Genomic DNA, 17,389 nt, shown 5'->3' with positions numbered 1-17,389 from the left:
ACAGCTCTCACTAAGCAACCAAAAAGGCTGAAATGCTTTTGAAAAAAAAAAAAAAAAAAAACTTGGTAAGGCCACTCAGACACATTAAACGACTGACTTGCACTGTTGAGCCAGGTTGAACTGTTAAAACAAAGTCATAAAAGGTCAATTTGTTCCAAAAGGGAAATATAAATTAAAAATAATGGCTTCAATCAAAACGTATGGTTTGTTTATGTTATTCATATTAAAATTCCGTCACTTGCTTTGCAGGGCCTGGTATTTTAAAAGGTATGGTATTGCATGGAGGACAGCACACCAGGCTCAGCACCAGGAGAAAATACAGAGCGTTGCAACTGCAGTCCACAGGGGTGCACGGAAAGTCATAAATGCTATGTAGACATCAGGATATAAAGAGACAACTGGAGGTGCACTGAGGTCCGTCTGGGGTTGCAATGCACCGCTAAGCATCCCCATAGTGCCGGGCCTGCAGCAAACTGTTGAAAAGGGCTGATTGCACAACTCATTTTGAATATGGTTGATCATAACAAATATTAAATGAAAAAGTACAAATTTTTTGCATGCCAAATGTGTCGTTCAATAATATTTTAGATATGGAGGTCTGATGTAAATAACAAAAATAATACAATAATGTAATACCAGTATAAATTGTGTGAAAACTAAATATTTTTACTGCTTATCTTACTGATAAGTATCATAATGTTCATTTGATCTGATAAAATATTCTGTTATTGAAAGTGCTGTATATTTAAGTGTTTTTATATTGTCACACATGTAGAAGTCTGGTTGTAAATGAAATAGAATGAACATCAAGTAAAGTGCAATTAATTCTATCACCACTGTGTGTCAGCAAATTGTACTCGTCCTGAGAATATATGATTACATTTATTTTCTGCCACATAAATTATTGTATGTGTGTCTGTGTGTGTGGGTGTGTGCGCGCATGCGCGCAAAATGGAATAAACAGTTTGCACTGTATGACTTACTCCATCAGAGGAGGTAACAATTTCCATAAGCCATTCAAAAGTAACTGGATGGTTTTCAAATAGTCTTAGAAATACCGATCAGGAGTGTTTTTTGTCTGGATAAGTATTCAGTTATACTAAAAGTCACATGTGTATAGTCTGGTTTTGCAGTCTTTGATCAGATGTGAGAGGCAAGGACGTTTTTACTGATGTCCCAGAGTAAAAAAGTTTATTAACAGGTGTTTTACTGAATAGAGTCCTCAGACACCAGATGTTGCATAAAAAATCATCACAGAAGACGTCCATCAATACCAAAGATATACAAACCATAAAGAGATTATGTAGTTATTCTGACCACTCTTGAGTTAGGAGGAAAAACAGGCACAGCATTCACAGGGTAGCTAAACTCTGTGTTATGCTCTTTGTTCATAAATCTTTACCCAAAGTGTAACCTGACAGTTTCCTCTTATATCAAAAATAAATGAAACAATACACCACTCACAAACATCTAATCAGGCAAAAGACAATAGCATTTGATCTGCAAGGGGGCAACCGCGGACTATTTAACAGTTGGAAACAATAGTTTTTGACTAAATGTAAAAAAATGTAAAAATCATTTTTGATCTGTGCTGTCAACTTTTGATAGACTATGACAAGAAATCTCACATTAATTAATTGATTAACACAAAATACAAGATTGTTCCAGTGACCTTGAACCTCAACTATATTCCAAAGTAAGAACTCATGGTGGCATTCAAGCACAGAAGTTTCTGATTTAAGTATTTAAGTATTCAATCACTTTGAAACGTATGTTCTTTACTGCTCCTGAATATGTCAAATTCCCCAGAAGTTCAACAGAATAAAGTAGTGCAAATATTGTAAACCACTTTTCAAAAAGTAGAAATTTGATGTAATTTATGTATGCTGTTATACATCATGATGGCATTCAAAGAGAACGTACTGGGTTAATCAGGGCCTATCAAATTTTAGACAGAAATCATCTTAATGCTTGGTGTCCGTTTCTGTGAACACCAGGATTGTTTTGATATAGACTTGCTACATTGCTTTTCCATATATAGCCATGGATATAGCCTTTCTAAAGTTTTTTTCAGTCTTGCATTTACAGGTGTCTTGTAATTTAATCCATTTCATGTTATTTAATCCAAGAGTTATTAATGTAAGTTGGATACTGTTGAGTGACATGACACAAAGTGATTGTCATCCCTGCAAGCACTGAAAATGCAATGGCCGTATTTATTTGGAATAAGCAGTTTTCTGATTGTCTGCCTTTTCTTGTTTCTGGAAATACTTTTAACAACTTATGTCATGCGCTTACCATTAAAAAAGAAGCACAAAGATCAAGGAGAATCGAGGTGTCAATGATGTCTTCATACAGAACTTGAAGTCTTTTTTGAAGTGACTGCACATCTATCATGGTAAATCATGAAACAGAGTCTGGAAAGATTAAACAAGCTATGAATGCTTTTGTGCACAACCATATGCTTATGATTTGTATTTTCATTATTTCAAGACATTTTTAAATGTATAGTTCACCTGATCATAAATTAAAAATGGCTGATTTAAAAGATGGTTTTGGTATGGTGTATCTGAGAGGGATAAATTGTGAAGCAGTAAAAACAGTTAAATACAGAAGGGGAAGGAAAGAGCTCATGAAGAAAGATCATGTTCCCCTTTGACCACAAGAGGGCTCTTTTGCTCAGTTATTATTACAATTTCCCATACAAGTTTTAAAAATCCTGAGTGAAGGTGTGGCTTGTTTAGCGGTGAGAATATGGCCTCTAAATGTGGTCACACTAAGTCATTAATAATGGCGTGGCCTTTAACCTGTGATCATTGCTTTGTGCTGGTTTCTGTCGTCAATAATGTTGTTATACAAAAAATAAACCGTCCACATTACAAATTACAAACAAAACAAAATTCAGTTTTATGGTTCAATTACTGGGACTCATATCTATAAAATGTAAAATGTTTTATATGTATGTATGTATATATTATGTATGTATGCATGTACAGTACCAGTCAAAAGTTTGGACACACCTGATTAATATAATGGGAAATGTGCATTCAAAGACATTTTGATCTGAAGACTTATGTTTAAATGTTTGACTTTTTTTCTTAGACAAATAAAAATCATGAAGTTGGTGCCTATGTATTAATTTCTTTCAAAAAAAATAAAAAAGATATTTTTTATTTGTTTATAACACTTTTTTGGTTACTGCATAATTTCATTTGTGTTGTGTCATAGGTTTGATATCTTTACTATCATTCTAAAATGTGGAAAATGGTAGTACTGTATGTATGTATGCACTACACACGCAGCTTCTTTTCAGTGTTTCTCCAACATTTTTACAGTGACATTTGCATTCTTCATATAAATAAATTAGCTGTTTATTATAAAAGCAGCTCTGGCCTAATTTCTCACCCTGAGTCCCTTGTGATTCACAGCCAAAGCTGTGTCATAAAAGCACATCACCCCACCTAGTCTATGTGAAGCCCAACTCTCTAACAATGGTTTGGGGTATATAGTAATAATTTCCTCATATAATAGTAATTCAGATTTTCATAAGGTACATTTAACCATGATGAAGTTATGAATACCATTCAATGTGCTTGCTCCCTTAAGAGACCACCCATTCTGATCAAATCTATGTCTTTGCTGATCCTAATCTTCAACGGAATCAGTTGAGGTTTGCTAAGATAACTAATGACACATTTTTTTTTTCTTAGCTGCAGGTTCATATCTGGTACAACAATCGTTTCGACAAGAAAATGTTAGTTTCAGAAATGGTTTTAGGTGCTTTCAGAAATGCTTGTGTAACAGACTTTTAACCACATATCTATTAATGGAAGAGAGCCGCACTTCTGATCTGATCATTCTTTCTGCCTCTTTTCTGTCTTTCCTTTGTCTATACATTTCACAGATATGCTATTATCTGTAAATGAATGATGTTTAAATCACACCAGGGTCATCCTAACATGTGACCATTTGCGTTGTCATAATGTTCACTTCCTATTGCTCACTTGTTTGAATCAATTCAATTTATTGGGATTGACCAAGTGATCTGAAAATACAATTCTCCAGCTACTTTCAGATAAACCAATGTTCTCACAATCGTGATCCAGTATTATTTGACAGTGTTGCCTTCCATGTGAAAAAATTTGAAGGCATGTTAAAGACAAATCCTCAAAAGCAGGAAATGACCAAAATGGCTGTGGCTGAGAAAGATTGCATCATAAATGGCCCTTCTGCATTTAGAAGTGTCATGTTACATTTCCCACAATTCAGCCATCAAAGAGTGTATTAAAAAACACAATTGCTTTAATGTTAACTTGTGGCAACAGCAAGCCTTAAAAAAAAACACAGAGCCCGGAATAACATTCACAGAAGGTGCCAAAAAAGTGGTGCTTGAATATTGGCAATATTTTTTTCTAACTTATGCCAATTAGGAAATGGATGTCCTGTTCTAATCTAGCCAATGTTACCAACAAAACTCTTATCAATTCACTTTTAATGGGATAATTTAGTGTTAACTCATGCTGCTGTTACCATTGCGATGTCTCCTTGGCAGCTGCCAAAGGACATAAATAGATGTGCTGTTTGTCCTTAATTTAATTTCTTTGAATAACCTTTTTTAAGTTATATAACGGACTGTTATGTTGTCTCGGTAACTATTGAATAGGAGAGATAAACTTAAATTCCTTCCTATTAGAAAGCTGAGCTGTGAGGAAATACCATGTGCTCTGCCTCATTTGATTCATGCTGTGTTGGACATATGGACTGGGATTTGTAAAAAGGAAAAAGAATCGATAGTATTACAATATCAGAATGTATGTACAGTAGTGACTTCAAGCATTTGAGCTCTGTTCCAGCTGATACATCTCTTTTCCGGTGTGCGACTTTGAGAGTGAGATGCTTTTAGTGGTACTGATCGTTATCAACCTCTTGCAAAAAGATCAAAAACAGACAGAGGGAAAGAATACAGATCTTACAGAGAGGTAGATTAATCACAAAAGGACATCTACATGTCAAAAAAATAACTACAATGTGTTGGTCAAAGCTATGCAGTGGACTTTCAATTGACCCGTTGTGCTGTGTTACATTTGGAGCTTAAGGGCACAGAGTTTGTCTGCAGAATGGTAATGACAAGCTTCTACCGCCACAAGCATTACAGAGTACTTTGACTCACGAAACAAAATGGTTAAAAGAATGCCACTCGGCTTGACCGCACGTGGTAGATGTGACGTCACAGTGAGGAATTGTTTGTGGGTGTATGACAGCCCCCGAGGGGGCTGGGCCTTGAGCTAACTTGATAATACACAGCATATTAAAGCTGGAGAAACATTTCTTTCTCTTTTTTTCTCAGTAAGTCTCAGCAGCCTAAGCGGAATACTGAGAAGCTGTGGCACCAAACTGGAATGATCTGAACAAGTCTGTGAGACTTCATTGACCAGTATGTAAGAAATCTTTAAAAATGCACCAGCAGCTTACTGTTTCAATTTGTTGATGACTGCAGCTTTTTTTGAGGCTGCCTACTTTGGAATAATCAGTATTATATTTGTTTCCATTGTGAGCATGCAAGTGGCCACTGCAACCTGAAATTGTAAGATTAAGCATATACTGTACAGCTAGCTATCTAAGAAATGTACTTTTGTTGTTCATGCATTATCTATACAGTTATAGCCTTATATTCTGTTTTAATGGAAAGCAACTGTAGCTCTATAACAGCTGCGTTGTTGGACCAGCACAGTGCCACCTTGTATCTTGTTCCTTGTATGAGGACAGACTGTTGAGATTGACACGATAGGCTCTTTCACTTCAGATTAATGAGGTTTACATTATTACAGTTTGGTCCTTCACAGTGTGTTTCAGTAGAGATACACAGCTTTGTTTTTCTCTGTCTTAACCCTTGAGTGTTGTGATGCTATGAGCTTTCTCTGCATGCACAGAATGAAGCTGCAAGCACGGGACCACTACATTTCTTTAACTTGTAGCAGCGTCCAAACACAAAACAACATACATTAATGTCATTAATGCTGTGTTTATGGTATCTCAGTAAACACCTGCTGCAACTGAAATAATTGCATGAAAGCTATATATAAGAAATTATAGTTCTTTGGTGCCTTTTGCCCTCATAATGATGCTGTCATATAATATTAATGCTGCAATGTACATCAAGGGAGCGTGGCAAAATGTTAAATGAAGGTTGCTGTACAATCCCATGACTAATGCATTTTTAATACAGAAAGGAAGGTGTACTAAAATGATGGCATTTTTATTCAATTCAATATGGCAGTGAGTGAGAATGCCACAAATATCCCGTGAGACTATTCTGTTCCTTTTCTGATGTTTATGGGGTGTTTTTTTTTTCTTTTCACAAATAAGATAAGTTAATTTTGGCAGGCGCCATTTATGAAAGATTGGTGCCTAATTTAGGTTTGTGAGTAATTTGATTTCACAGACAGTGCTACTTAAGTATTCGCCTTAGGCAGCCTATGCGGCACATCTTAAGCATTCTAGACCCCTTTGAATGTTGTGGGAACTCCATTAGAGCACCTGAATTTAGGTACTAGGCCCAGCACCCCTGGAATAAGTAAGGTAGGTGCTGAGTCCTGAGCTGCACATGTTGGTAGCTGTGATGCACCATGTTTGAGCGCTGCCTTTTTGATGATAGTTTTTTAAAATAACATCATCATCATCATCATCATCATCATCATCATCATCATCTCAGGGATCACATTATTATCCTGCGAATCTCAAATTATTAGTGGGCAGGATCCTCCCCAAGTAATATTTCACCATACAAGGCAGGCAGACTCTGAGGAAGCTATAGGCGTTAACAACACGTTTTACTTCCCTTTCACTATAGCAGACCCAGCTGCCTTCTAACATAAGCAACGATGGAAACCGGTGGAGCGGCAATGTCCCGGCAGGACGATGAAAAATTGCGGCTGAGTTTAAGAGCGAGCTCTGCGCGGCGGTACGGCTCTATACGTGAAAGCCAGATTGAAGAAGAAACTACTTCGCCAGAAACCGCTGTCATCTCACCTGCCCGTTCATACATAGTCATCGCTGTGCTTTGCTATGTAAACTTGCTCAACTATATGGACCGTTATACAATTGCAGGTATGACTACATATTATGAAACACAAATATTAGGCCATCCGTACTGACGTTCAAGCGGTGTAAGTGATTTTGTACAAGAACAATCTATACAAGACCTTTTCAATGCATTTCTGGTGGTAATAATTTGGTAATAATTTTAGACGTATCGTTTCATTACATGTAAAGTTGAGATACATCGAGTCTCATTGTCCATATTCTGTTGATCACATCTACATTTTTACAGGCGTCCTTCTCAACATCCAAGATTACTTTCGTATAAAGGACAGCACGTCCGGGCTACTACAGACAGGTGCGGTACTTGCGTTGATGGTAATAGTGTTTCAGTTATTGATGATTGCAATCAGTTTCTGCAACGCTATGCAGCTGACCTCTCAGTTTCTAGCAACGATGTGCTAAAAAGATTGGTACATGCAGAAATACCACACAGGAAATAAATAAATAAAAATGGTCAGATGTTCTTGGAAGAAAACGTCACAATTGAGCATGTCAGTTTCTTTTTTATTCTTACCGAAACCTGCAGTGACCATTAAACATAAAACAACTAAGGGCTCCTTATCTTTTGTATGTATTTAATGTATTTATTACTATGTATGCATTTTTGAATATGTTAATTAATATTTTAGTACACAATCCTGGCATCATCTGAGCACATGCGAGTATTACATGGCCAGCAAACAACTAAGAATATTTATGGTTAATTTCTAAATAATTTTATGGATTTGTGTTCATTTTGAATTTGTGTATTTAAAACATCAGGCATATAATACCATTCTGAAGATATCCTTAATAAAGTAACATTTTTGATTGTACATTGGACTTCCATGTGTAGCCCTGCTCTTCACCTCCCATCTGAAAAGTCCTCATTTAACATCGCTCCGTGTCCATATGAGAAGTGTTTTGAGTCACGGCGCCTCTATTTCCTGCAACAACGAAACAGGACAGTACCTATCAATCATGCACTGGTGACATGTGAAGAATGGCTTTTATACCTGTTTACTGTGTTTTCAGTTTTCAACTGCAGTTTCATGCTACTGGCTCCAGTGTTTGGTTACTTTGGAGATCGTTACAACAGGAAGTTGATCATGGTGGGCGGACTGTGTGGATGGATTGTGACTACGATGGGAAGCTCTTTCGTCACACAGTCGGTAAAGTGACTCAAAAGTAAAGTTACTCAAAAGAAAATAACTCAGAGTATCCAGTTGAGGCCTTAAATTTATAGAAAAGCATGAACAGTGAACTACATGTCAATTTTACTTGTGCAGCTAGTTTTCAGAAAGAATAGCTGCTTTTAGTGAGAGATAAATTGACACTTTGGCAGTGATGAGAATGCTAAGATTACTGGCTCCACAAATGTGGTTTTACTCATATGGATAGATCTTTTAATATGCAGTCTAATGGTGATTTTATTTATGTGTTCTATACTAATTACACGTCAGTTTCATCTGCCTGATGTGCTTGTAATGTAACTCTTCTATGTTATGGTTTGTGCCAGCGTCATTTGAGGTTATGCGCGTTGATAAAGTGTAAAGCAGCATGACGTCCAAAAGTTAAATGTGAGCAGAATTTCAGTTCCCACGTCTCCCACCCCAAACTACCATGGTAACCATCATGATATGCACCCACAAACCTCTAATGAGCCAAAACTCTAATGAGGATGTTTTTGCAGTACTTCTGGGTGCTGATACTGATGAGAGCTTTGGTTGGGATAGGAGAGGCCAGCTACACCACAATTGCTCCCACCATTATTGGGGATCTCTTCTCTGGCAACCAAAGGACCATCATGATCTCCTTCTTCTATATCTTCATTCCCGTGGGAAGGTGAGCCAGCTCCACAGTCAATGAACCCATCAGGAAATGTCTGGTACACAGTGTGGACAACACTTGATTGTGATTGTGTGTATAAGGAGAATTCTGAAATGTTAAAATATCTGGGCTATTGGGAGGTTTTGCCAAGGTTTGACTCACAGTGTCAGGCTTGCTAGGTAGCCACTCAGTTGTTTCTTTGTCTTCTCAGTGGCCTGGGATATGTGATAGGATCCACAGTTGCAAGTGCCACTGGAGACTGGCGCTGGGCGCTCAGGGTAAGAGAGCTGGTTTAGGGAGCAGTTCAGACATAAGTGAGAACTGGATGTGGACAATGTAAATATATTGTTAAATGTACTCATCTTGCACATTGCTCAGCTAAGCAACAAAATGTAGATGCAATTGCAATAACTGCTTATGATGTGAAGGAGATTGTCACTTGTTAAATTACACATAAATCTCAGAGAGGCATGAATCAACATAAAATTGAACAAAAAAAAGGGATGCCTCCCTGGTCTATCATTATCATTACATGTTAATGACATTGCAAATTCGTAGTGTCATCTTTCATAATGTGAAAGGCCATTTGCATATCTGGTATCAAACTTCATATTAGAAAAATCAGCGCATGCTCTGATACAGTGTGTCATAACACCTTTTAATCATGGTGTCAATGAAATGACTTGAGTTTCCATCGGCTACAGCATATTAGCATTTATATAGTTAGGAAAATGGAACTTCCTTTATCTTGTTCTATTCTAGGGCCCAAGTTCTAAGTTTCAGCCTGGTCTTAATCAATAACCAGCTCAGCTTCTACAAGCCAAATTCCATTTCATTGCTCTGCTGTCACACACCTGATTGGAGGGATTGGATTTCATAGTACTAAAGCATTTGAAGTAAACGTAATTACACTGAAATATGACTCACGGTGACTTTGACAGACTGATGGTGTGGCGTTGTTGTGTGGATATGACTGATCCGAATGGGTATTCTCTGTAAGGATATAGCTTTCATGTCTGGTCTGTTTCAGCTCAATCCCATATTGGGTCTAGTTGGTCTCACACTGCTCATTTTCCTGACCCCCAATCCCCCGAGGGGGGCCTCAGACACACAGGGAGGGACACAAATGGAAAACACCTCCTATTTGGAGGATGTGAAGTACCTCTTGAAGAAGTGAGTAAAAGCTAAAGCATAATCCTTAATTCATAAAGCAATGCTGCTCTCACATGCTCTCACCTTTTTCAGTGCGCACCTGACTGCAGGTAAATATTTGACCATTTTCCGTTGCCCCCAGTCGCAGTTTTGTGTGGTCCTCACTGGGAGTGACAGCCATGGCCTTTGTGACAGGAGCGCTGGCCTTTTGGACACCCGTTTTCCTGTCCCGAGCTCAGGTGACACAGGGGATCAAGCTTCCATGCTCAAAGGAGCCTTGTGACACATCCGACAGGTACTATAGAGAATGTAATCTAATTTAACCTTCTGACCTCTGACCTTTAGCTCTCAATAATTTGAATGTCTTTTACTGGCTGATTTGTGCTCTTGTTTCTCCTAACAGCTATATATTCGGAGGTGTAACTGTGGTGACGGGGATTCTGGGAGTGGTCATAGGCACATTAATTGCTAGGAGACTGAGAGATAGAGTGGCAAATGCAGATCCTCTGATTTGTGCGGCGGGAATGCTATGCTCCGCCCCCTGCTTCTTCCTTGCCATTGTTCTGGCCTACAAGAGCATCCCAGCAACTTATGTGAGAACTGCACGCTTACCCTTTTGTAGAATTTGTGTGGAAGTGGATATTTCACAAGAGTGTTTCATTCTCTTGTTTGTCAAGATCATTTTACATGTTAGAGAAAACAGTACTTATACTTATTCAGTCTGTTTTGTGCAGATGAATTTCCAGGTCATTTGTGAAATAATATTAAAAATTGGCCTCAGGTTTCTTCTTGGGGGATGATATCATAATTTTCATGAGAAATAAAGGTTGCACCTATTCAACATTGTGAGGAGATGCGCTTTAGTTGAAGAATTGCTTCATTAACTGAAAGTGTCTATTGCTGATGTTCCATCCCACTGTGATCAGTCTGATTTTCAAGGTCTTTTTGGACCAGAGAACCATTACCAAGTTCCTCTGTTCAATCTCTGTAGGTATTCATTGCTATTGGAGAGACGCTGCTGTCGCTGAACTGGCCAATTTTTGCAGACATCCTTCTGGTAAGATTAAGACATTCCTTTCTAAGGCAGCTTAAAATCTTTTGAGTCTGGCTTTCCATGCAGAAAGAGAGCCAGAGCACACAAAGCTATCTATATAGCAAACCCTGCTTTACTCAGGTATGAAAATAAAGAAAAGATTAGTCACTGTATAGGCGTGTATACATTGTTATTATAGGCACCACTGCAGCTGATGCTTAATTGACTAAGCTGATGGCACTCTTCCACAGTTGCTTTGTACTCATCAGTATTCAGTTTTTTTCTGTATTATTGAAGGACCCATAGTTTGAGAGTCCTTCTCTAGTAGGATATAAAAAGAGTTGCTTCTGGAAATAGAGGAATTTAAAATCACATAGGCTTAGTCCTAAACCTGTGGTTTTAGTGAGATTCTCACTCCTATATGTATGCATTGTCACACAGGTTTCGTCTGGCTTCACAGGGTTGGTCTGCTGTGTTTAAATCAGTTTGGGAAATCCCTCTAATCTGCATTGCTGCAATGTTTCAAGTGACCAAGCTGTGCAACCATTTGTCTTCATTCACTGTTTTTCAGTATGTTGTCATACCAACCAGGAGGGCAACCGCAGAAGCTTTGCAAATTATGGTCTGCCATCTCCTTGGTGATGCAGGAAGTCCTTACTTGCTGGGTGCAGTAAGTATTTGTCTTATGTACCGTCGTTTGGCTACAACAAAGTCCTTTTTATGAGCGGTATAACTGACATCCTGAGTCACTGTGGTTATTAAAGATCCTGTGGTGCTTGTCGAAAGAGTAGTGGAGTTAACTGTGTGTACTGGACAAATTCCTACACCGGCTCTCTAACTTTGCTGCCTAATCTACCCATCCGCAGCTGTTTAGTTATTCAGCCCCTTGCATTTCTCTACCCACCTTGATTCAGTTGTGAAATGAGTTCTCAATTGACCTTCCTGGTTAAGTCAAGGTCAAGTAGAAAATAAAATAAATGGTACTCACAGAAATGACATTGGGCCTGATCTTAGACTAAATCACATTCCCAGCCATTTGCCTCATTAAAATACATAACTTAGTTCCAGACTGCAGGTAATTTGGTCCTGTGATATACCTGGTAATGTCTGCAGCTCATTACACTGTGTTCCTCGACCCCAATCCTAGGGACACTCCGTGCTTGCTGATTTTTGTTCCAGCTGAACTTGAAATTATCTTAGTTTCAGGGTGCTGTTTTGAATACTGAGGACAAGGTAACAAGTTGAACACAAGTTATCTGCTGTTCCTTGTTGCATATGGGATTTACCAGAAATATTTTTGTTCTTGTTTTACTCTGTGAGACATTTCTCTTCTTGGGAGAGCCATAAATGAATGAATACAGATGGATATTGGACCAACTGTTAAAAGTAATTAGCTCAAAATATTGCTTATTAGGTAAACTAATTAAGCATAAGACGGCTGCCCAGAATTTTGGGGACAGATTTTAACCAAAATGTGTAAACATCGTAACTTTCTTTATATCAGCAAAAATGCAACAGCCACAGCTAATTACTTTTATAGACAATTTATAGCAGATAAAATGTCAAGATGTCAAAAAAGATCAAATTAAAGCTCAGTCAGATGTAATAATTTGAGGGCTCAGCTGGAACAAAAACCTGGATGCATACTGTGCCCCTGGGGTGCATACTGTGATGTGGTCTGGCAGATTAAACATTAGCGTACAGCTGACATGGACACAACATAACACGTTGCTACAATGAATGCATTATGACATCAATATCAGATTTAAAAACTGCAGGAGAGCAAGCAAGGATTGTCAAGAACAAAAAATCAACTATTTTTTATACTCTTCCCACTGAGTCTGTGACAACGGCTCTAATGAATTCCAAAGCAATGAACAGCAAATAAAGATGGTTTCAGGCCTGGCTCAGAGTTACATGCTGCATGTTTCAACTACTGCCTTCCTCATGTTGACTTTTTGATAGTATTAAGCCCGCTCACACAAGCTATCTACTCCACTTAATATATTTTATTGGTCAGTATCAGCCACACACAATGCTGAGCAACGTCAAACCCAAGAATAGAAAAACTAAGCAAATGTCAGCACTCTGCTGTGAGTCCATAGCTGATATCATTTGATATAAGGGTGATGGAGTAAATCTGTGGCACAGGCATGTCTAATCAGAGATTGAGGATAGGAAACAGCCATTAGCCACCGCCTAAGGCCTCTATCAGCCTTTTGTGTCTAGTCCATTGTCTTTCAATCAAGACTCCATTCCAAGCACAGAGTGACAGAACAAGGATATCTTGTACAGACTCACAGTCTCTTGCAACAAACAGGACATCGTCCCACAGGCCAGAAATTTTTTCATTCATAAATTCAAAACTATGTCTTCTGGAATGTGTCCCCCCCCCATTGCAATCCCCTGAAGTCAAGCATTGCTGTAGTGCCCTTGTCGCCTTCCCCTCCCAGATTTCAGATGCCTTGAGCAAATACAACCCTGACACATATGCCTGGAGCTTCCGCAGTCTGGAGTACAGCGTTCTGCTGTGTCCCTTTGTGGGGGTCCTGGGGGGCCTGTTTTTCCTCATGACCGCCCTCTACATCGAGGAGGACAGGAAGGCCGCGCAGCTGCTGGCCACAGGTAACAATGGCCCAGCGGCGAACCCCTCCGCTGGAGGAAACGCCATGACGAGGACCGAACCCCCCGCAACAGGTCCTCTTCCTAGAGGCCCAGCCAATGACGCACTGTAGAAAAATGCTGACCGTGTCACTGCCCTTGTATGTGGCGGGAACTCAGTTGTGTGGCTGCATAGCTCTCTGCTTTAATGAGTTGTTCTCTGGTACCGCTGGAGAATTGAATCAAGCAGAGTGTCCAACGCTTGAGCTTGCTGAAGGTTTTTCCGGAACAACAGCAACCCTTTTGTTTATGCCTGTCCCGGGGCAAAACACTTCCTCTCAGATACTGTTCCATCTGACTGCAAGGGATAACCCGTGCTCTCGGTGATTACCCCAATCACCAGGAATTCGGCCTGTGGAATTCAGTTAAGGATGAGACACAAGGCGAAGATAAAGAGAGACAGCTTTGTCTGCTACACTGCCATTTTGAGACCTCTTCGACAGGTTTTTCTCTGTATCAGCCACAGTGTCAGCAAAAACTAGCTTTCCCAACAAACCCACCCCTCCAGATAACTGTTGGTTCCTTCCTCTGTTTCGTAAATCCTTTATGCTGTTAGCTGCCGTTGTTTTTCACAGCTTTTTAAAATGTGTTTGATTTTGTATGTGTGTAAATGTAAGACACGATCATGTTTTCATACATGAAAGCTGAGAGCATGGAATCTTGACAGGTACACAATATCAGCACTCACTTCTCAGGTTGGATACCTTTGTGGAAAAGGGGTGCTCCACAGTCAGTATGGGAGAACATTCCCTCTGTGTGTTTACACCAGCATGTGAGACAGGCCTGGGCACACAAACAATGGCCTCTCTCTTCAGCTTCAGGAGAAGCTCCCACTGTAAGCTCTCCCTTTTACAGCGTCATCCTGATGCACTGAGCTCTGGGAAATGACTGTATCAGGAGATTCAAGCTCCAGTCTGGGGCAGGCAACTTGGTGGTAATTGAGGACAACCACATGGATACACCTAATCTTGTGAATTTCTCAGTGACTGCCGGTAAACTAGCTTGAAATCTGAGAGGGTACTTTGTGAATTGTGGTGAAATGCCTGAGACGATAATGAAAGATACACAGTTTAGTTGTTCAATGCCAGTCAGGAACTGGACATACAGTACAGCCTTTTGATCAGCTGTGTCTTTATTTGCTCCTATACCAGTGTTTTCTCATTTAAATGTATGTTGAAGTTAATTGAATATTGCATTTTTTATTTTGAATGGTACTGTATGAGCTGTGTACAGTGATCATATCACCTGATAGAATTAAAGACATTGTAGCGTTTGTACACAGCTGTACTCCTGTAGTTGCTTTTAAAAAATATTACTAGCAATCTCTTCTCTGAAAAGAAATTGTGTCAACAAGAAAAATATAAATTCTTTAGCCTTCCTCCCTATCCTTCAGAAAAAGCAAGCAGGCTGCATCTTTCCAGGCTTATTACCCAGCAGCTCTTGTTGGAAAGTAATTTAGAGCATGTTAACCTGTAATTAAAATATAGGGAGGCTTCTGCCAAATGTTTAAATTCAAAACCCAATCAATGAATATGGATACATATAATATATTCTTTATTGAAATTAATATATTTTCTCTGAATTGCCAGCACAGCAACCACTTCCTTGTCTAAAAGTCAAACGCTATCTCAAGTAATACCACGTGGTGGCACTGTTCATCAGGGAAAAGGTAATCAAGCTCTGAGGGTCATTTCATCACACTAGCTTCTACACTGCTGGAGAGAATGCAGCCTCCGTCTGTCAGAAGAGCCTGAGAGGAATCAATCACCAGCCCCCCCATCCCACAGTCTCCACCCTTCCATTCTTCCAAGTAATAGTGGTGTAGTTATTTAGCCTGTTTTAAACTGTAATAACAGTATCCAGACCACATACAGAATGGCTTCAGTGTTCCTGCCTGTTCTTAATCACATCATCCTTGTGAGGCCCATGCAGCACTGAAGGAATTTTTGATACACACAATGCAGAATGAAGCGTGATATGAAGGTATGTACAGGATAACTGTAGTCACCGCTTTCAGAGTATCAAGAAATTTAAAAACCATCTTCAATGCTTTGGTGGGATTTTCCACAGTATGTCGCATTTTTCCCCTTCAGCAAGTGGTTACAGTATCAGCTTTCTATGCAGAAAAGGTGCTGTCACCTAACCATTTCTCATTTCTATGCGGGCATCTTTTGTGACGCTTCGTGAAACCACAAAAGGAATGCTGTCGGATTTCTGACCTCCGGTGCGCTTTTCACAGACTGAGCGCAAACCTCAGAGTGCAAATTCTTCACCTGAGGCCTGCGGGGGTTTTTCTCAAGCGAGAGGTGGACGGAATCCATGCCCGCTGGACCACCGACGCGCTCTCTCACTAGGATTTGACAGGGCCCCGTCAATTCGACCTAAGCGCAGTGGACAGCTGTCCTGGATGCATCTGACGACACGGCTTAACTCTGACAAGGGCCTGTCATCGCATGTGCAAATGGACTGCGGCAACGCGAAGGGTGCCCTGGGATCACACCGATGGGGTTCGAGTCAACAGCGAGTCCAGCAGCCCCCTTCAAGATATGTGGCCTTCTCCACATATCCGTCAAACCAGAAGAAAATGAGGCGGATGAAGGCTTTTCTAAAAGCCAGTTGCAAAATGGTTATTGATCATTTCCAACAAACAAATTACAGTGTTATATTTTTAGTTTAGTTTTTGAGTTTATGAATTAGCAAACAGCACACAAAGCACTCAAACATTATTTCTTTTTCCCCCCACATAAAACCCTGCCGGAGCAGTAGTGGCGGCTGACAGTGAATAATGTGAGGGTCAGAAACCTCGCCAGCAGTGGCGTATTTGCTTTTCATTAGCTAACGCTGCCCACTTGTCCTTGAGTTTTACCTTTGTGTTGTTTTAACCTTGAGCTTGGAATTTTTCAGATGTTCCGTCACAGTCCCCCCCTTCCACAAGGCAGAGCAGCATTGCGTGTTATTGTAAACACACACGCAAGCGCGTGTGGAAACATTTTTTCTCCCACTCGTAACGCTTTAACTTGCAATTAGGGACACAATAGGTATTGTTGCCCTGTTCTGTATACGTTATCTGTGCAGTTATTCATTTCCCCTGTTGGTTTTTACTGCTCAGGAAATGGCCACAATGGCTAATAAATTAAGGCTGATCTATGGAAGAAGGCAACTTAAGTCAAGTGGGAAGCCAGCATCAACATTTACACAGGACAGCCACATGCCAATGCAGCCTCTATGTTCTGATCTCCACAGCATTCCTCAGAAAGGACAAAACAATATTTGTTACATGACGACATCCTTGAAAAGGAACTTAAGATGGTTGTTTCATGAATCATGACCTAAGAGAAGTGTTATGCTGGATGTAACATTTTTAAAATCATTTCTGTAAAGGCAATTAATTTGGTTTGTGATTGGTATATCAGAAGTCTTAGAACTGGTATAATCTTCCTGTTGAATGAGTACATTAAATGACAATTGTAGGAAAACCTTCTTATTTTTTTTGACTCTGTGTGCCCATTGTTTAAGACACTTGAATCCAACCTGCAATACTTTTGTTTCATTAGTGCATTGGAAGAACTGTGAAAAAAAAATTTAATTAAAAAATAACTCAGCTGTGGTGAGAAATAGCTTGAGGATGAGAAG

General features: G+C 39.5%; 1 protein-coding gene across 1 annotated transcript; it reads left to right on the top strand.

Annotated features, from left to right (window-relative positions):
- Positions 1-5,355: 5,355 nt before the first annotated feature.
- spns3 (spinster homolog 3 (Drosophila)) lies at positions 5,356-13,881 on the top strand. Its single transcript, XM_036525790.1, has 12 exons — positions 5,356-5,434; positions 6,851-7,107; positions 7,331-7,396; positions 8,116-8,252; positions 8,774-8,925; positions 9,122-9,188; positions 9,941-10,083; positions 10,205-10,357; positions 10,466-10,655; positions 11,054-11,119; positions 11,667-11,765; positions 13,549-13,881. The coding sequence occupies exons 2-12, from the start codon at positions 6,882-6,884 to the stop codon at positions 13,828-13,830; spliced, it is 1,581 nt and encodes a 526-aa protein (XP_036381683.1). The 5' UTR covers positions 5,356-5,434; positions 6,851-6,881; the 3' UTR covers positions 13,831-13,881.
- Positions 13,882-17,389: the final 3,508 nt, after the last annotated feature.

This window comes from Megalops cyprinoides, chromosome 3, assembly GCF_013368585.1.
Source record: "Megalops cyprinoides isolate fMegCyp1 chromosome 3, fMegCyp1.pri, whole genome shotgun sequence".
Lineage (NCBI taxonomy): Eukaryota > Metazoa > Chordata > Actinopteri > Elopiformes > Megalopidae > Megalops > Megalops cyprinoides.
This window is presented reverse-complemented; position numbering and strand designations above follow the sequence as displayed.